The following is a 21,051-nucleotide window of genomic DNA, read 5'->3' on the forward strand; positions in this document are numbered from 1 at the left end:
TCCTACGATGACTTGGATGCCAACGTTTCTTTGGTTTGGACTTGATGTCATTTATTATGGTTTCGTTACTGGTCATTTAGAGTTTTATGAGCGGTCTTACAATTTTGTTTTACCATATACATATTATAATCTGCTGACAAAACCTGTACTCAGGTGGATATTTTGAGATAGTTATAGATATATATTGTCCAGTGACAGAGACTAGCTCTAAGGGACACAACAGAGTAGGTACCTCTCACCTGAAGATGGAGATAGAACCAGTCTCCGAAATGTCGTGGGTTTTAAAGAAAATATGGAAAAAGTTCTGACAATGAATAATTTTAAGTGTAATCTACAGTTGTCAAAACCCTTTAGAATGTAATTATTGTTTAGCTACTCTTCAGATACAAAGGGCTAAGGAAGAAATGGTACATAATACCTTGTTTCCCATATGCCCTCTATAAGCATTGCTGTCGCCTCATAGAGCATTTCCGACTTCTGTTTTGAGTTTCAAGGGTCATCCCTTCATGTCTCACATTTTCTTGTCAAGATTTCATCCGGTATGTCTGTCTTTTGTACATTTTCCTTAAGAAATTTGTAATAATTTAAAGGTCTGAATATAATTTATGTAATAGGTATGTAGTTCAACCAGTAATAAACATCAGGGATGTATGAACATGCAAATATTCATACTTAAACATTGCCTGAAGTCTGTCTTCAAACTTTTTATTTACGTTAATCCATCTAATCTTACAAAATATGCCTTTATTTTTAAGCCTAAATGCAGATTGTTTGGTATTACTGGTAGCAAGTCCAGACAAAACAAAGTTTATTTCTCACAAAAGAAAGGCTTAATATTTTTTAAGAAATATGTCTGAGATGAAACATCTGTTTATCTTGCGGAGTTTCAGATATTGTGTGAAAGATTTTTAATGGATATTACACAAAATGTTACTGAAAATTATGTCTTGAATTTTTTCCCTAATTAGCTAGTTTAGTTATGAAGTATCACTTTGGGCTTAGATTTTATTAAGAAAACGTAGCAGTAAATATAATCAGAATCTAGGTGTACAGTTTTTCTGAATTAAATTTTGGAGATTCATTGAAGTGTGGCATAAATTTTCGGAAAGAATAATTCTTAATTCAAATTACATTCGAAGCCCCAAATTAAATGTGAACAAAACCTAACAATTTCTAAGTAAATGTTTTCAGAAATTAAATTTGAAATGTAAAGTAATTTTTTCCTCACAGCTCCCAAGATCAAAACTGTTTTCATCAGTAGGCTGTAGATTGACTGTCTTGGACCAACACTGTTTAATTGGATACAAGTCCATCCGGAATACAGTTTTCTTATCATGTTCAGAGATGGGAAGTGACAGTAGATATCTGAAACTGAATTTCAGGAAAGAAACTATTTCTGCACTCCAGCAGAATGACATCAACAATGTGAAAACTCATACTCTTGATCATGTTGTAGGGAGAATGGTATCTACTTCTGGAAGCCATATCCCAGATGTACCGGAGCGTGGCCCCAATCCAGCCATGGCTGAATATTCTTAGCATATATGCAAAAGAATATGAATATTTTGCTGTTATAGTGTACATAATTATCAAAGGAATGATGTTGTATCCCGCATTACGACTGTTGGTAGTTGCACTTTGGATTTTGCTTCGGAATCAGGTATGTTGAATTCAGAAGTTGTACAACACGACACATACTGAAACATTGTTAACAAAATTCCCATATACTTAATGCTTTGGCTCTCAGAGGGCTGTTACGCCACGGATTATTATTATTATTAATCCTTGAAATGGCAATATGAATTACTTTAAAGGCAAAGTACATCATCTTTCAGTATATATTTATTTATTATTTCAGTCTATACACAAACTTAGTTTTTTAAAATGTTGTTAAAATTAAAATTTAGCGCTTTTCATCGTTATTTCGATGTTACAATTTCAGCGCTTATTATTTTACGACATGTTTCGATGCTATTGCATCATCTTCAGGTCTTTTGTTGTTATTTTCATCTTTAAAACTAATATATATCTATTAATGCAAGCTTTTGTTGATTTATTTGTTTTGTAGATTTCTTTTGTAGGTGTTCCATTTGATCTTGATAGTATTTTGCATTTTTATGTCAGTTGTTCATTATTCAAGAGTTGTGATGTGTGGTGTGTCTGCGTCTGTGATCAGATGAATGACTGTCCATGACTAAGTTTGTGTATAGACTGAAATAATAAATAAATATATACTGAATTTTAACACAAACATGACGCATCTAAACTATAAAAATACATCATCTTTGTTCTTGGTTATTGTAAATTAAATTTAGAATGCTTAGGTGACAAGAAATTGACAGTTTGACTTTCGGAATAGAGTTACCTACTGTTCAGAATGTTTAGCAACTTTTTTCATGGAATATACAGTGGGTTACTGAGCTGAAAAAGTTACAGATGCACTTATGTTGTTGTTGATAAAAAAACTTCTAATTTGATCATATTCACAGGGGTAAAAATTTGAAAAACCCAACTCTCTGAAGCTGGTGGATGATATAATACCTAAGATATAAGATTATCATGGGGGCAGGAACCATGTGTATTAAGTTTCTGGGTCTGGTTCACACACTAACCTTTTCGTTCTCTTCTCTCGAATGTCTGTATATCTTATATGTAACCTTAGTTAGATCCAAGCTCGAGTACGCCTCAGTCGTTTGGAATTTTATTATGACTACTGATGACAAGAAACTGGAACGTATCCAGCAGAAGTTTGCAGCCCTTTGCTACTATTGTTTCCTCCCCCAAGTGCATTACAGCTACGCTGATGCTTTAGAGTATTTAAAACTCCATACCCTGCATAAGAGAAGGCATTGCAGTGATGCACTGTTCCTTGCGCAGGTTTACCGCGGTTTTAAATGCTGTCCTTCCCTTCTGGAAGCTGTCGGTCTCCGCATCCCTGCTCGGAATGTGAGAGATTTTTCTATGTTCAGTATTAGCCCTTCGATTACATACACCATTTAAAATTCTGTTAAATATTTGACAATGTTATGAATTCTCTTACAGGGTATTTGTATGATGGCAAATCCAGACCAAGTGCAAAATGCTGGGAGCAGTTGTTCAGTTTGCAGGTCAGCATATGTAGAACCTCTGTGCCTACCATGTGGCCACATTTTTTGTAAAATATGTATATGCAAGTGGTATAAAGGGCACGAAACATGCCCAAATTGCAGAGCATTAATTAAGAATTTTAACGGACAATGGATCGATGGGTCCACTGCATCTTTTTTCAAAAATTTTTAAAATTTATTAAGACTATATAGAGAAGTAAGGGTAAGTGATTTTAGTTTAAAAGAAATTTTCCATATTTTTTTATCTCCATTTGAAACTGGTTAAGTCTAAAAGTCAAAATTTGTTATTACTGTGTGAACCTTTGAATTCTACAGCAATGGGACATGGTTCAAATATCAGCAATGATATTTACACTTCTATTTGCACTCTAACTCAATTTAAAAGTACATAAATAAACATTATTTTCCTTAAAAGCTAATAGTCCACTTGATCAGATCATAACCTCAAATGGAATTTTTATCATTTACAGACCCCACACTATCTAATAATGATTCCACACAAAATATGAGCTGCCAACACACTCTACAAGGGTGTACAAAATGTGTCCAAAATTGGAATGTGCAGTTCAAATTTATACCACCATACACACACATGACAGCAGCATGTCTAGCAGCACTGTGGTATTTCCTGGTGGATTCCAGTGAAGTCTGTGGGCCAGACGATGGTAAGAATGTGAAAGACTTCAGAAACGTCTGACACACACAGGCTCATATATATCAGAAATGAAACAGCTCACAAAATGCATTTGATAAAACTACCTACAATTCTGTGGACTATAACTGTCACAGAAGTGTGGAACATCTGAGGTTGATCTAAGTCCTATGCTTCTTGGTTCCTATTTAGTATTTATTGGGTGTGTGATTTATCAAGTCCTTCACAGCCTTACAAGCGCCTTTTGACCTGACCAACTGGACCATTCCCTTGTACGACATTTAGAAGCACAAGCAACTTGTTTTGGTCTCTGGAGTATCAGCGTGCACATTCTATCCCTAAATATCGTTTCAAGATTAAACTTCCTAATTCTAGGCAAAACTGCACTGATTATACGGTGAAACGAATCTGGGAGTCTAAAATGTCAAATTTCATAAAGTGGGATTAAACTAGGTCAAAATGCTAATTCACTTTATTGATAGAGGTACCAAAACCGGCTGAACTTCTTTAATTCCACTAAAGATGGCACAACAAGTAAGAGGAATCCTCTGCTCATAGTACCAAGAGTACTCCATAGAGTGCATCCGCTACCGCATTATAATACAATAGTGGCATTGTATTACAATTTCCTATTTTACTGATTATTTTAGAATTTGTTAATTCGTGGTATGAATTTAAAACATAAAGCATAAACCAATTGATAATTCTTCAAATTTATTGCATCCGTTCCTACAGAAATAAATCAATCAACCTAGGCAGACGGAAATTGTCACTGCCTCACTGTGGAACAGAAAGAATTAAAATCTGGACACGTGTGCCACTTTTACCCTTCGTTCCGTAACCCGACAGTCTTATACCTCTATTTCAAGCTGTTATTCCTGTGGACGTCATGATATGCATCGTACAGTGATCTGAAACTAAATGCATTTACATAAAAACGGCTAAACTTAAAAATAACTGAAGATTCTTTCTGCAGATACGTAAGTCTCGTACACACGAGATCGGAAGCTCCGATTAATAATCCCGGATTAACCTTTTATTGAACACAAACCCCTTCAATACAGTGCAGGAAAGGCGTTTCATTGTAGTCACGTATCGAAACTTGAATGGCGAACGCTCCTGCTGTCTATTTCGGATGCTCCTGGTTCAAATATCCTGGCGTGGTTTTCGTGGCTTTATTCAGTCCCTCCAGGCAAATCCTGCAGTAGTAACTTAAATTGCTTCTGCGAGTACTGCGCTGCATTGAGGGTCTGCGAGCACAGAGTGTTGGGGAGGATATTTGGACCAAAGAGGGAGGGAGACGGATCATGGAGAAACTTTCTTCACGGGCTGTACTCCTCACCTGACATTGTTAGGGTCATTACATCGAGGAGGTTGAGGTGGGCAGAAGCTAGGAAAAGCGAAGGGATGTTTAGAGGGCAGTGGTTGGCTAGCCTGAAGGGAAAAGACCGCTGGGACGATCTAGGCGAAGAAGGGATATGATCTGAAGCATTCATGGCGTCTCGCCCTCAGGACTATTATGTTGAAAGAACAAAATTGTCAGTGGAACCACGGTTCCGGAGAATTTGACGTAAATACGTCTATACGGAAAGGAAGTTTATGTATTGGCTTTATTCTACATATTTCCTTTATACATGCTTTACAATCGAGGTAAGTTTGATTAAGACATTGCTTATTTAACTTGAATTGGTTACGCTTAAGATGAGTCTGTGGTAGCTGAATGTAATGTAAAGTAATGAAATGTAATATAATGTAAGGTAAGGTATTGTAATGAAAGGTAAGGTAAAGTAATGTAACTATGTAGGTAACCATTGTTTATTTGTTGATAAACAGATGACGTTTCCAAGGTAACATAACAATGAAGTTACACTTTTTCGTTTCCCAGGTAACATAACAATGAAGTTTGACGTTTCCTAGGTAACATAACAATGAAGTTTGACGTTTCCAAGGTAACATAACAATGAAGTTACACTTTTTCGTTTCCCAGGTAACATAACAATGAAGTTTGACGTTTCCTAGGTAACATAACAATGAAGTTACACTTTTTCGTAACACTTTTTGCCGAATGACACTGACCCTAAAATATAGAAAAATATAGTCGGAGAACCTCGGTTAAGGAGAATCTGGCGTAAATACGTCTCTGTATTTAAATTATATTTACGCAATAAATACAATGAAGCTGAATGTAATGTAATGAAATGTAATAATTCTTATATAAGATAAGTATTTGTGATGTTCTAAAACTTTTTACCAGCAAAAAATTATCTACTCTACGAGGCATTTCAAGTGATTCACAGCTCAGCTCTTTCCGCAATAACGAAAGCTGATTGTTGACGGCAATAATGAAACACAACAATGCCGAGTAAACAGATGACGCAACAATTAGTTTCTTAGGTAACACAGCAATGCACGCAGGAGTTCATATAAAAGCTGATCATTGTTGTTGACGGCAATAAAGTAGCACAACAATGCCGAGTAAACAGATGACGCAACAATTAGTTTTTTAGGTAATATAACAATGCACGTAGGAGTTCATATAAAATCTGATCATTGTTGACGGCAATAATGTAACAACAATGCCGAGTAAACAGATGACGCAACAATTAGCTTTTTAGGTAATATAACAATGCACGCAGGAGTTCATATAAAAGCTGATCATTGTTGTTGACGGCAATAATGAAACACAACAATGCCGAGTAAACAGATGACGCAACAATTAGCTTTTTAGGTAATATAACAATGCACGCAGGAGTTCATATAAAAGCTGATCATTGTTGTTGACGGCAATAATGAAACACAACAATGCCGAGTAAACAGATGACGCAACAATTAGCTTTTTAGGTAATATAACAATGCACGCAGGAGTTCATATAAAAGCTGATCATTGTTGTTGACGGCAATAATGAAACACAACAATGCCGAGTAAACAGATGACGCAACAATTAGTTTTTTATGTAACATAGCAATGCACGCAGGTGTTCTTATAAAATACGAACACCTGCAACAATCTCGGTCTGCATTCCATAAGGTTCATTTCTTATGCTCGCCTGAATGATCCTTATAGCACTCCATTCCTTTACTCACTGTTGCGTCATAGGTTACGTCGGCATTGTTGTACTGGTATAAACAGCAGCCAACAATCGGCTTTCGTCAGTCTGGAACGAATTCTGGATAAAGTGCTTCGAGTTTCTTTTGTGTTGACTTCTTTAGTGAAAACCTTTCCGAATAATTCAAGTACTTTTCTTGTGCGCATTCCACTCTTCACTCTGTCTTGACGGAGGACATCGACGAAGAAAGTAATGAACACCGAAACGTCGGTAGACACGTCGAGCTTAAGTACGCAAGCGAATCACGAGGCTGGCTCTGAGACGAAGAGGAAATTTCTCGCAGCAATTAATTTAACGCGCGCGATGAAGTCGAAGGACGAAGATTGTGTGAGAACAGAAAACTGCGGCCTTCCGACCACAATCGAAGTTTTAACTTCAAATGGACAAACCGTTCCTTTGCAACGGGCGACGACACAGGAAACTGACGTGGACGAGGCTTGTACTCTCGGAAATGAAATTACTCTCCTGGTTATGGACAGTTTTCCCAAGCAGTTTTCTGGTACTCGCCCGGATTCCAATGTAGACTTTTCTGAATCCGTTGCACCAACGGAACATCCGGTGGCAGAATTTCAGCACACAAATGACGCCGGCGTCTTAAGCGATGATCTTTCGTGGCTGATAACTTTTAAACCTGGCGCGTCGTCTATCGCAGCTGAAGTCGAGGACGGCCACAAAGGCGGAGGAGGTATGTGGAGTGCCCTTTGTTCTTTGCGTTCTGAAGAGTTTGTGCAAATGAGATTTTCCTACATTTCCCGGTTTTATGTGGGCCTGGGTCTGTCCTTACAAATATCTTTATGAGCGCATACGTGAATAAATTACTTTTTCCTTAAATATTCAAAATCGCCACCTTCCACCTCGACACAACTTCACGACTTGGGATGAGCTACAAATACACTGAAGACTTTCTCATCACATATACATAAGCCAATTCCCAAAATATTTTTGGGGGCTCTCACCTTAAATTAAAATAAGTTGAGATTGCTTTAGCGTAATAAAATTACCGATTATGACTTACATAATCCTCTGACAGAAAAGCTGATGCATCTAAAGCTGTTCCGCTGCAATAGACATTTTTATTCGTAGTGCAATTTGAAACACAAAACTGTTTGACTGTCACTCACGATTCGCATTTTCTCTGTTACTGGAACCTCGCCCCTTCAATGCGCACTCATTTTCAGAAACGTCAACACAGCGCATTTTATTACTCAGGCTTCGTATGTCTGTAACTCTTGAGGTACATTGGAGACAGCCATGTTTCTTTAAACCGTTGGCCACATTCTGATTCTTATAATTTGAAAACTATGTTATAAATGGATTCTATTATTCTTTCAGGTAATAATAATAATGGCCTCATCGACAACCGTCAGCAGCACCAACCTGACCTGAAATTACCAGTTCGGGCGAAGAGACGCCGTCAACGTAAGAGAAGAGCGGAAAAGATCAAAGGAACGGCAATGGGTCATCCCGTTGAGAAAATACGACGACCGCCTAACGCTTTCATGTTCTTCTCGAATGAGTGGAGGAAGAAGATAGCTGCCATCTACCCCGAAGAGAGTAACAGGCAGATCAGCGTGAGGCAAGTTGCAATACACAATGTACTTCAGGATAATTACTTATTAACAATTTAATTTGTGAGCGACAAATTGTCTTCAAAGCCATTCGAATTCAGCGGACTCGTAAGATCATTGTTCAGTAACGATTATAAACATGGCTCCGGTGCGAACCTGTAAATTATATGTGAGAATTTTCTCGTGTTCAGAACGCGCACTTAAAAATTTATTCTTCTCAGAGAGAGAAAAAGACAGTATATTTCGTGGTGACGCTAATTGTGGTGATGATAAACTATGAGCCCAAATAATTGTAAAAAAAAGGTTGACTCTTGTAAAATTCGACTCGCAAATTTGCCTTTCATTGCTGGAATATAAATCTATATTTGCCTTATTATAAACTGAACGCATGATACATAGGACAAAAGTCAAGCCTACAGTAGAGAAGTAGAATTTAGGAGTCCGCCCAGAACTCTTCTTTTACTCTAAAATTTCACAAAATCTTAAATTGGCAGAGAATGCATGAGGTGAATTCAAAATCGGATATCTCATTTCCAATTGCTGAAAATGTTCTGATCGTCGAAAACAGGTGAAACATTTCGTGCGCTCTGATACGCCACTGCCTTTGCCTTTACCCAGCTGCAACCCTTGGACGTTCGTCCTCCGGTTCGTCCTACAACCTGCCTGCGTTCTTACAAGTTTTGCTTCTTCTATCTGCAGACTTGGCGGAATGTGGAAAGGAATAGAAGGAGTGCACAAGAATGTGTATTTTGCCCTCGCACGCCAGGCAGAAGCGGAGCATAAGAAGAAATATCCAGGTAAGTAATTAATTCTACGCCCTGATGACGGAGGCTGTATGATTCCGAAACGTTGGTAAACATCTACCAGACTACACAGCGCAACAACCCAGAAGACAGGAATCTTCATACTCTGATGATGGAGGCAGTATGACCTCTGAAGCGTTGGTAAACATCGACCAGACTACACAGCGCAACAACCCACACTCACCGATGTGAAAACCTCAAATTTTACATACGTAATTAATTCTCTTTTAATGTCAACAAGCAGCAGAAAGCTTCCAAAAAATGTTCCCGAGAATTTTGAGAAACGTCACCAATTTTGATTTATTTGGGATTGACTGCTGGCGATTTGAAGTAAGAGAACTTTTGACGGGTCTTTATTTTTTAGTAAGATTTCAGTCGGTCAGAGCTGGAGTGGCTGAAGTAAAGTAAAATTGCAGAAGGCGTATTTCTTCTTATATTTCGAGTTCATTTCATCCTCAGCCTCGCCGCAGCGAAAGCCCCTCAAAGTCTCGTGCTTTTGTACCAGTTGAAGTGACTTCAACCTCGACACTGAGGCAGTTCTTTACCCTGAAGACCTCCCTTTGAAGCCACTTCAGCGTCATTAATTTTTGCTTCATTTTAATAATCGTAATGGAACTATTAATTCTGTATTATCAGGAGTTTCACGGCGACTAATTTGATGCCAACGTTTCGGAGAAAATACATTGTATTTTTCCTGTCTTTCTGTAATAAATGATTTATGAATGTCGCTGATTTTCGTTTTCTGATGCCAAATCACGCGATCAGAAACAACAGTTTAAGGAATGCTGTGACCTCAATGTCATTCTTTCCGCTTTCAGATTACGTCTACATCCCCATGGAGGCCCGCACGCAGAAGCTTCTTCGGGAGCAGGCCCGTGATATGAAATTTGGGAGAACAAGACGCCTCACGACGGCGCAGACCAGCAGCGCCCGTCCCCTGCCTGCCGAAGAACATCAAAAAGGAGGAACCACAGGCACACCGGGTGTCGCTTCATCAGAGGCAAGTCGCCGTCATTACTCTTTGGACGAAGTCACTCGCCCGACATCTGTCGCAGGGAAAACAAACTAGTGTGGAAAGTCAGAGGCGAAAAATGACTAGGGTGAACTCTCGATTATCGGGGTTTGTTGGGAAGTTTATCTTCTCCTGTTTGTAAAAACGCATTGCAGTTGAATTTATTTAAATTCCTAAAATTCTACTCTAAGTTTTAAACATTAATTGTGTTTCCCTAAAAAGAAACTGGCTGTTGAAAGCAAATATATCTTACAAATAGTTTATATTTTTAAGGACATTAAATATACACACGTCGCCATTTTTCTTGGCCTACGAGAATTACGTCATTTCCTACTTGAGCACTGAAATCTCTATTTCTGTTGGGTTTACATCAAAATCAGCTCCCATTTGGAAAGCGTGCACCTGCATAATATCCACCACGTTAATTTCCATCGTGCTATTATATCGCACGTCGTAACAATACTTTAAGTTACAAGAAGTTTGTTGCACTGGTTGCAGCCCTCTAATCCAACATTTTCTGAATTTCAGGGACAAAACAAAATCAGCCAGAATTCAGCGCCTTATAACACGCAGTCGGCCACAGCAGGAATTACGGACTCTCTGAGCTTCCGTTGTGAAGTGGCCGGAGGGGCAGAAGACACAAAAGTTCCTCTGCCAGTATTTGAGGAAGATTTTTGTTTTACAGAATTTGGTCCTTATTGTAACGAAGGAAATGTCGTCACCATTCGAGAGACCGACTTTCAGCAGTTTGCTAACAACGAGGTTAGTGTCAATTCTCCTTTTGTTTACAACAATTTCGCAGGCCAAACACAAATTCCTGAAAGCACTAATCTATATAAATGGCATGGTAAAATGTGTTTAAGAGAAAAATCAAAATGGCTATTTAAATATGCAGTTAAGAAATATCTGAACATTCGAGCACATGACAGTTTTGTACGTGTGTAATTAATTATGCGTAATTGTTTATAGAAGTGGCTTTAAAATGGTCCTCTCGATCTTCCTTCAATATGTACTTTCACTGGCTCTGTTGGAAACACGTACTACAAATTAAAGAATTCAGATTCTGAATTGTTTGATGTCAATTTCAAAGGACGCAAGGAACATTTTGTAAAGTTGAAATGCAGAAGAAAATATTAACTCAAAATACAGTGCCACTGCTCAGAGTTTTGAGCTGATTTCAAACAAAAATTAGCCAAATTAAACTCGTTTAAAGTTTCTGTATCCACAACTAGAAATACGTATCGCAGAATAGAAGATCCTGGCAGTATTTGCTTCATTACCACACAACTAATTACAGGCTCACAGTTAATTATCACCTCAGGAAACGCCCACCACGCAATTACTGACGTACCTTTCATTTAAATGTAGTGCCTCAATAGTGCCACGAAGGCATACTAAGAGCCTGAAGTTCTCCTTATAATTTTTATGTTCTTACATTTGAACTATTTCCAGTCCTCCCTCCGACTCGTAAATTCCGTTCAGTTTAAATTCACACGACATGAAAGTTACGACACCAGGTCAGGTTATGGCCGATAGAAGAAAGAGAATTGACCCCAAAAACTGCTGAATCAGGTTGAAGCCTGAAATTTATACAAGAGTCCACGTAACTAGAATAAGTCCGGTGTCTTACACCGTGAGCTTCGTCACAAATTCCTTCAAAACCTGCATTCTTAGTGACCGCCTACCCCGAGATATTCGCTGCATGTGTTTCCATACTTGTTACCCATAATTCTAGTTCCTATTCTGATCCAAATGTTTATTTCCTTTCCAGATGCCAGAAATAGACGAAATTCAATTGGCGATTAACATTTTTAATGGTTTTAAGTCAAATACTTAAATTGTTTTTAGAAAATTAGGTACAAAGTTTAAATATTTTTAAATAGTTAAATTTTTCAGATTTTGTAAAGTAGTTCAAATGTTGTTTAATTTTATGTTACATTGTTTCTTATTAAATATGTATTACAATTTTAAGAATATTGAATAAGAAACATGTTCATAAAATTTCCTGTTATTTTGGCAAAGTAATATTTGAATAAACTTGCCCTCAGTGCACTAGTGGTTAATGTGGTCACCACTGGACCCAAGGTACGTGGGTTCAATGGTCGATGGATGTTTTAAAGGGTGATAAAAATCCATAGCACAAATTCCTTCGGAGGGAAAGCAAAGCCGACGATCCCATGTCGTAGATTTACGACACGAAAAATGATGAACGAGATGTTTCGTAAGTAAAACTTGAAGGGCCATTTCTCACACGAGTCTCTCCTGATTCCTACTAGATGGCTCTGGCAGTCAAAAATCAGGATTGAGTAGAAATTGTGCTGGTCGCTCACTACTCACAAACGCACTCTTCAAAAAGACCAGGAAGAGAGAATATTTTAACTTGGTATCGCAAATACATGAGTGTGTGTACTGAAACATGTAGCAATAATATTCTGGTGTGGGGGGACATTTTTTATTTTAACATTCTCAAGATAAATAATCGCTGACACTTACGCTAGATGACTGAAACTCTGAATACATGCTCTTGTTGGAGATCCAAAACAACCCAAAAGGCTCAAAATTTTAATCACTTTTCGCTTATGTAAGACATGTTTAATTTTGCCCACAGTTTAACAACGCACTCTTCTGCATTTGTCTTATTACCAGTTATCTTTGGTTCCATGTAGGATTTGAGGTTGTGATGACACAAGCAATTCTGTATGCACGCCTTGCTTGCTACATGTCCAGTCCATCGGAGCCTGATATATTTCACTACCTTCACTGTTCCGGGTGACCCGTACAATTCATGCAGCTCCTCGTTAAGCAGAATTCTAAATTCCCCAATTATTTCATCCCTACGCAGTCTCCTGACCATTCCCTGTTTTCGACTTCAGAAAAGTGACACTCCAAGCTTTGGAAAATTATTCGAACTTTCAAGCACCAAATTTATTTCCAAATATCAACAAATTTAGTAACTGCGTCTCCCTGTGCTGACCGATTAAATTAATTAAATCTGTGAACCTGCTATTAATCTGTTGTTACTGATTAATCAACAACAACAACCCAGCAACTCCACCCTATCCTTGGTCAATATTGCCTTATTTTAAGATCACTTCTAATATTATCATCTCACTAATGCCTCGAGTCTTTAGTGGTCTATTCCCTTGGGGTCCGCCGAGCAAAACTATCTACGGTTCATGTAGGTCGAAATGCCTAAAATCTTAGTCCCAAAATCTCTGATGCCAGGAACGTCCCACAAAGCGACAATCCTTGTAACCTATACACACCAAGAACTTAATCTGTGACAACGATGAACACAAGAGAATCATGGTTAATTAGTTAGCGTTCGCGTTTTGATTGGCTGCTGTGAACTACGGCACCATCATCATCATCATCCCTCATCAGCGCACTGAAGACACCTCGAAACAGTCGGCAAACTGTTTACAAACTGACACGGCTCTTCTACCCAGAAGATGGCCATCTCCACATTCGCTACAGTTATACCTCTCCCCCCAAGCGCCTACATGGCGTGTAGCGGGACTCGGCAAGTCTGAAGTTGTCGAAAACATCTCAAAATGAAAACGGCTAATTGAGGAGTCTGGGGCATGCGCACTTCCCCCAATGGTCGCAGTTCACGTGGGCTTTGATGTGCTGAAAATGTATTGGGGTAAATTACCTATTCGAGTAGCTACTGTTTCCCTCCATAGAAAGGGTAAGGCCGTTCGCTTCTGAACTCTACAGCACCCTCGAAGAACCTTCCCCGTCACCAAATTGATCAGCGGCGAGCATGAACTGTCTTCTCGGATGCTGAACATCCTGATCTGCGACAAGTTAACCTGCATTTCAGAGGAGCCTGCTGCCTCCACCTACAGTGCGACGTGCAGGAGGACCTGACAATGTGAGGGGCCTCAGGAAAGGAATTTCGAGATCCGCTGAGCTAACTTGCCGGTTTACCTGAAAACACGGGATTGTTTCAAAGATTAATTCGGCTGGCGGAATGAATGGAATCCCCGATTATTAAAAGAGTAGAAATTAAATAACGAAATGTTATTATTACGGGCAGAAACAGAGCAAATGTAGTTGTGAATATTCATTTTCACTTACTCTTGACGAACCAAATAAAGTGGGGTTTATATTTTAAACACTCTTCTCAAATCTGACCTATCCAACGTTGTTGCTAAGTCTTTTCCCAATTTAAACATATTTTAAACATTTTTAAAAAGTTTCGCTCTTACAAAGGACGTAGAAGCACTGTAATAAACACGCCAGCTGTTTCAGAGGTCACACAGCCGCACAATATCAAACACGTTCTGTGAATTTGCCCACCACAAACATTCACCAGCCAGCGAAGGCTCTAAATCAACAACTCACTGCCTGTCAGATGATACTGAATTCTGGGACACAGGACAAAGAGCATCTACGCTGAGACAGGGTAGGAAACTTGAAGAGCGGAGATTACCCACAAGCAACCAGCTTTTCCCGTATCGAATCGTTATCTCGAATGCACGGGATTACTCATGAGCAGCTTGAAAATTAAAAATTATTACGATTTTAAAATCAGGAAATTGACATAATTTCGACGTAACGGGATGTTCTACATTTTGCAAAGTTCGAAATTTTTACATCTTTAAAGATCCCGCTCTTTGCCGACCACATCAGAGCACTGACTGAGAGATTTGACTCGAAGTTAGCTGCTGTGGGGAACCCCTTAGTCCGGCAACCCGGGAGGCACTCGTGCCGAACGAGGGTTGTCAGAGGTAACCCAAGGGCAACCGAGGGGGACTGATGCTTAGCAGGCAAGTCGAGGCTGCCCCCAAAAGACGGTCAAGTTGGCACAACGAATGGTCTGTCCATTTAGCTACACTGACTAAGGTTTTCCGTGCCTTTCCTCAGTTGTACGGCGAATGTCAGGGTATAATTTAATAAGGGCAGGGCCCGCCACGACGGAACCCCGTTAAAGATAGCAAAATTCCCGTTTCATTCTTAAGGCTCTGTTTGCCATTTCCAGCAATGCGTGACGTACGCAGGAATGGTGTCACCTAGGAAGGGACGATGTCTTGCGCTTGCGCAGGACTCCGCCCTTAGTTAGCTTTTTGGTTGGTTGGTTGGTATCGGGCGACAAAGCTTTCATACTTTATCGGAGGCAGTTTCGCTGTTGCCGGTCTTCAAGATTTGGTCTTGCAAGTCAAGGATCCATCATTCATAATAAGGCAATATATATATCAATTCAATTGAAGATTGTTCTTGGGCTGTCACCCTTAAACACTGCCTGACTCATTAGCTCCGAGGCCACCAGATGTAGACAGCAACCGCTCGGCTAATCTACAGCTCGTATCCTGACGCGGGGAGTCCAGTGCCCATCGATTCCCAGCCAGGGATACGACAACAGTGTAATGAACAAGACCGTGAATGAAAACCAATAGCTCAATGACGAAATACATGTTCAAATGTCACAAACCCACAGTTCGCTTGTGCACACCAAACGACAGTCGTTTTCTTACAATAACCGTAACATGAACGAAACAATCAGTGCATCGTATGTATACTCTAACCACAAACACCATCACAGCTCTCACAACCATTTGTTTTTCTGCTAGTTTCAGTTAAACGACCACTCAAAAGCAGCTTTAATATTAGCAGATTCCACCTATTACTTTGATGCAAATGAACTGTCTCAGACGTTTCTTGACATGTTTATGTTTGGTTGAATTTCGTCTGTAACGACGTGGATTTTAAAAACGGAGATGTTTAATGTTATGTATAGTTGAAATGAAAACAGGGCGGATAAAACTGAAAAACAAGTCAAAGTGTCCATTTATTTCCTGACTAATTTTAAACGCTAACGATGTTTCGTTGTAGTCGTCGAGGCAATTTACGATATGGCATGACGAGTTGTGGGCGATCAGCTGTTTGCCTTGTCTGCTCGTCGTCAGTCAGTCTGTGAGACTGCACGTTTCCTGTAACAATTAGCTTTTCCAGTTGGTAGGGAGTTGTTTTCACCCCAAGGATTGAACAAAAGCGAGTATGCGGGCGCACTCAGCAACGTTGTTGTTGGGCAGGTCCCCTAAGGCAGTGGTATTCAACCATTTTTTGTTCGCGTACCCCCAGATATAATTTCTCTTCCAACTTTGTACCCCCAAAGTTGTTGGTGTATAATTCAAGTTATAAATAGTATATAATCTACATCTAAAATAAATTAAATAAATTATATTACTGATTATTCAGTGTATATCATAAAGTAATATATATTTTTTTTAAATTTCACGAACCGCATAACATGTCTTCGCGAACCCCCGGGGGTACGCGAACCGCAGGTTTAAAACCACTGCCGTAAGGTATTCATAACCTTCACGCCAGAACAAACGCTTTCATCAATGGCTCATGTACGAGACATCTAGCGGTAAATATTTGCATCATAGCATCAGCATTGCCATCTGATGATATAACACTAAACCACATACGTAATATGCAATCTTCTTATTCTCCTTATAAAAATTTGTGATTAGTCGTTGTCGTCAATAAATTACGTCATCAACAATGTCAACTATAAACAAACTCGGCATTGTTGTGGAACACAACAATGCCGAGTTTAGTGTCTTACTCAAGATTTTAAAACGCAACCAACCCCCCCGAAGGGGTTCGTTGCTTTTTAAAAACTTGACCAACCCCTCCGAGGAGCTCCGAAAAGAGCGTTCTGCCCTAGACTATAAAAATCGTTGTCGTAAAAAAAATGACGTCATCAACAATGTCAACAGATATTTGCCAACAACAATGCCGAGTAAACAAGTAACGCCTCACAACTAAGGAATCTAAATTATCAAGCCAGTCGCATTATCACTGATCCAGCAGCACATCGCATTCTTGAATATTGAATGACAGTTCGCCTAAAACATCACAAAAGTGAAAGAAGACGTTATCAAGTATTTGAAGTACCAACTCTAACAACTCCAACAAGGTAAATTGATACTCATTCGATATATTACGATTACGAAAACTATTATGAAAACTGACTTTAAGATCGATTTTAAGACGAAGATTTGAGCTTAGATTTAAGAAGCGGACTCTAGTTTTAACACCAACAAGACAGAAACAAAACCGATATTTTCTTGACTTTTCGCAGCAAAAATAAAACTTTTTATTATATGGGTATATTTTCACAGTGCTTACCTCGAGCCTCAAGAGTTTCCAAAAGATTTGTTTGTCAGGCCATATCTAGAGAATACCGTTGTTGCACTGCAAATTAAAACCAACGGTTAGTGGTTTTCACATTTTGTTCAAATATTTTGTTTTTCTTATTCAGTGATTCATATTGCAACAAGCAGATCTTTGCTGTCTCTAGTAAAGATAAGTATTTGATTTAGATCACTTGAATATAAATTGATTTAATCCCTTAAAATTTTCCTACTCTTTCATTGCTGAAATGTTCAGTGTGTGATAATACGGCCATTTCTATGAGTAAACTGAAAGTGACTTCTGATTGTAAGTTATCATGAGTTACGCAAGTAATGAATGAAGGTCTTGAAGGACAAACACATATATCACTATGTATAATAATGACACATGAAATTTAAAAATAACTATGGAATGCTGTTCATTTCTAAGATTCTTCTAGTGAAATATCATCAAATTTTTCATAGAATTAATTTATTTAAGGGCAGTGGTATTTTCAAAGCTGCCATGAATGCCTGTCACTTTTGAAGAATTTTGATTCTTTCTTCAGAATCTTATAGTTGAAATTAATGTGTTTGTCCATCTGCCCCCGATTTCAGATTCAGACATTGATGTTACAGACTAACTTCCTAATTTTTGTGAAACTTGGTATTGCCATGTCACAGACTTGATGACTTCTGAGGTGGGGAAATACTAACATAATTCAGAGTGTGCTCTTCAAGTTCTGTCCCTCCAAGTCTTTGTATGTACGTATAAGAGAAGGCCCAAACTTTAGAGGCTTAACTCCATTGCTTCACAGTTACGAATTTTGTTTAAATTGCACAAACTATAATTTAATGTGCTTAATAGAAATCAAATAATGTTAAATTAAAAATTATTTAATCATATGTAAGAATGTGATTTGTAAATACTCTCAGGAATATGTAACACACATTGTAATGTAAATTATTACTGATGTAACAATTATTAAAATGTGTGGATTCTTTATCTTCATCAGCATTGATATTGTAATAATTGAAAAGTGGTATAAATGTAGAAAGTGTAAAAAATATTGTGGTTGTTGGTGTTGATATTAGTAACATGTGTTAGATCTTTATTTACGTCAGTTTTTCCTAATTATAAAAAAGTTATTTCACTGATACTACATGTCTGTCTGACTGTTGTATTTTCACGGAGGTATCAACCTACACGTTCTGTCATCAGTGTTTCTACAGGTATACTCAACGTGCATTATTCCTTGGGTTACTCAACGTATTCAACCTGCATTTCTTCGGATGTGTCACTGCAAGAAAGGTTTAGGACGCAACAAATAACACGGATAGTATTAATGCAACAATGACCTAAGCTTGCTTTTATTACAATCAGCAGAATACATTCTTCTCTTTTTAAAAGAAATGAAGACACTTTCGAAAGCAAATGAATTTCTTGGAAGTTAACTACATACGTTTAAAGACACCGACCAGGCTGGTCTCCGCTCTAATCCTCCGAAATATGTTCGTCCTCTAGGTCTATAGTGATATGCAATGTTTATAAATCTTGACGTCTATTCACAGCATGTGGTCTTTCCCTTGTAGTTCCTATATTTCAATGTTTTCCGCAACTCTGGTTTATCTTAATGTCACTTTTAATATGACCCTTTCTTGGAAATCCCATCTATGGTCTCAAAACCATTAATTGTGGAACTTTTTTTTCTTGGGGGTCAAAACAATAATATGGCTTCTTCTTTAATCCTATGAAGTCTGTATGTTCTGTGTCCTATAATTTCACCGTGGTTTGCCCCTTCTCCCAGTTGCTCCCTTCCTATCTCTGTTCTCACTCCATTCCCCCAATATGCCGTCCTCAAGACCGTTATCCTCTTCAAAGCCGAGTATGACTGCGCGGCCTAGGAGACACGGAGTTAAAGCCTTGCGGCTGGCTTTCTGGAACAGTGCGCCGGTGATCACGGAGTCGACGTTTGCCTCCTGAACGAGACTCACCTGGCCGACAACCTTGAGGTCCAGTTTCGGCCGGTGGACGATACGTCGGACCCGGCTATTATCGACGTGGTTAACGAGGCGATGCGAGCATACGATTATGCCCCCGCAAGTGAACCGAAATTAAACAGTCCCTCGGAAGTCCTTCAACCCATCAGGGGACTCAATGTTGGCAAGGCTCCGGGCCCCACCGGTATACCCTCAGGGTCCTGAGACATCTTCCAAGGCGCGCGATAACCTTTCTCACGAGAGTGTTCAACGCGGTCCTCCGCAGGCAGCACTTCCCCTCGGCATGGAAACACGCTCGCTTGCTGTCCATACTGAAACCGCGGAAGGACCCCACGCTACCTTCTTCCTACAGACCCATCAGTCTTCTTGACACGGTCGGCTGGCTCTGCGAGAAGATCCTATTAACAAGGGTCCTACACGAAGTGAACGGACGCGGGCTGCTGCGCGTCGAGCAGTTTGGGTTTCGACCCAGACACAGCTCGCCTCGTTGAAAGGTCAACAGGAACTTTGACGAGGGGCGGCTAATCGTCGAGGTTTTCCTGGGCGTGGCCAAAGCCTTCGACACAGTCTGAGTCGAAGGCGTCCTCTACAATCTGGCCGTCTTCAACTTCCCGTCGTACCTGGTGAAAACCGTCACATGAACGATTACACCTATTACTTTGATGCAAATGAACTGAATCAGACGTTTCTTGACATGTTTATGTTTGGTTGAATTTCGTCTGTAACGACGTGGATTTTAAAAACTGAGATGTTTAATGTCATTTATAGTCGAAATGAAGACAGGGCGGATAAAATTGAAAAACAAGTCAAAGTGTCCATTTATTTCCTGACTAATTTTAAACGCTAACGATGTTTCGTTGTAGTCGTAGAGGCAATTTACGATAGGGCATGACGAGTTGTGGGCGATCAGCTGTTTGCCTTGTCTGCTCGTCGTCAGTCAGTCTGTGAGACTGCACGTTTCCTGTAACAATTAGCTTTTCCAGTTGGTAGGGAGTCGTTTTCACCCCATGGATTGAACAGAAGCGAGTATGCGGATGCACTCACCAACGTTGTTGTTGGGCAGATCCCCTAAGGCAGTGGTAAGCAACCTGGGGTACGCGAAGTCATCTTAGGGGGTACGTGAAATTTAAAAAAAATATTATTTTATGATAAACACTGAATAATCAGTAATGTAAATTATTTAATTTATTTTAGATGTAAATTATATACTATGTATAACTTGAATTATACACCAACAACTTTGGGGGTACAAAGTTGGAAGAGAAATTATATCTGGGAGGTACGGGAAAAAAAAATTGCTGAATACCACTGCCCTAAGGTATTCACGACTTTCACGCCAGGACACCCTACAAACACGCTCATCAATGTCTCATGTACGAGACATCTAGCGGTAAATGTTTGCATCATAGCATCCACCGTGCCATCTGATGATATAAAACTAAACCATATACGGAATATGCAATTACATAAATCAGCTGGTATAGGAAACGCCAATGTTGAGGGTCTTGAAAATTATTCATGTTAATTGTATTAATTACTGACGTTACACACACACACAAAGCAATCTGACATGCAGTCCGTCATAACAATCTCACGTGAGAGTAGACATCGAAATACTGAAAGCGATGAATTTGTTGAACTTCCCATTGAGGTAAGGATTCTCAACATCTG

The 21,051-nt window shown here is 39.2% G+C and overlaps 2 protein-coding genes and 1 long non-coding RNA gene across 18 annotated transcripts in view; 2 read left to right on the forward strand and 1 right to left on the reverse strand.

The window, feature by feature from the left end:
• Positions 1-18,477, forward strand: part of LOC110834130 (RING finger and transmembrane domain-containing protein 2) — a 65,614-nt gene extending 47,137 nt beyond the window's left edge. For 9 of the 14 annotated variants that reach the window (XM_022072972.2, XM_022072971.2, XM_022072969.2 and 6 more), the window contains 3 exons: positions 1,457-1,660; positions 3,043-3,107; positions 3,578-3,733. In XM_022072972.2, coding sequence (XP_021928664.2) covers positions 1,457-1,660; positions 3,043-3,107; positions 3,578-3,593 — 285 coding nt within the window. In that variant the 3' untranslated portion in view covers positions 3,594-3,733. Of the gene's footprint in view, positions 1-1,456; positions 1,661-3,042; positions 3,108-3,577; positions 3,773-6,313; positions 7,552-8,198; positions 8,443-9,133; positions 9,232-10,055; positions 10,238-10,777; positions 11,318-12,020; positions 13,260-16,983 lie in introns of those variants that run through there. The other 5 variants (XM_087343315.1, XM_087343314.1, XM_087343313.1 and 2 more) reach the window with 5 other exon arrangements.
• LOC147874777 (uncharacterized) lies at positions 1,610-16,412 on the reverse strand. The gene is made up of 3 exons (XR_015533736.1): positions 13,905-16,412; positions 2,832-2,935; positions 1,610-1,697 (listed from the first exon to the last, which is right to left on the reverse strand). It is a non-coding gene; the product is annotated as an uncharacterized LOC147874777 (long non-coding RNA).
• A 2,322-nt stretch (positions 18,478-20,799) lies between the features above and the next one.
• Positions 20,800-21,051, forward strand: part of LOC147874778 (uncharacterized) — a 31,194-nt gene continuing 30,942 nt past the window's right edge. The window contains exon 1 of one of the 3 annotated variants that reach the window (XM_087343311.1): positions 20,800-21,031. In XM_087343311.1, coding sequence (XP_087199437.1) covers positions 20,951-21,031 — 81 coding nt within the window. In that variant the 5' untranslated portion in view covers positions 20,800-20,950. The remainder of the gene's footprint in view (positions 21,032-21,051) is intronic. The other 2 variants (XM_087343312.1, XM_087343308.1) reach the window with 2 other exon arrangements.

This window comes from Zootermopsis nevadensis, unplaced genomic scaffold (genome assembly GCF_977971745.1).
Source record: "Zootermopsis nevadensis isolate Lab colony 2312 unplaced genomic scaffold, Znev_1.0 Znev_ptg000005l, whole genome shotgun sequence".
Taxonomy (NCBI): Eukaryota; Metazoa; Arthropoda; class Insecta; order Blattodea; family Termopsidae; genus Zootermopsis; species Zootermopsis nevadensis.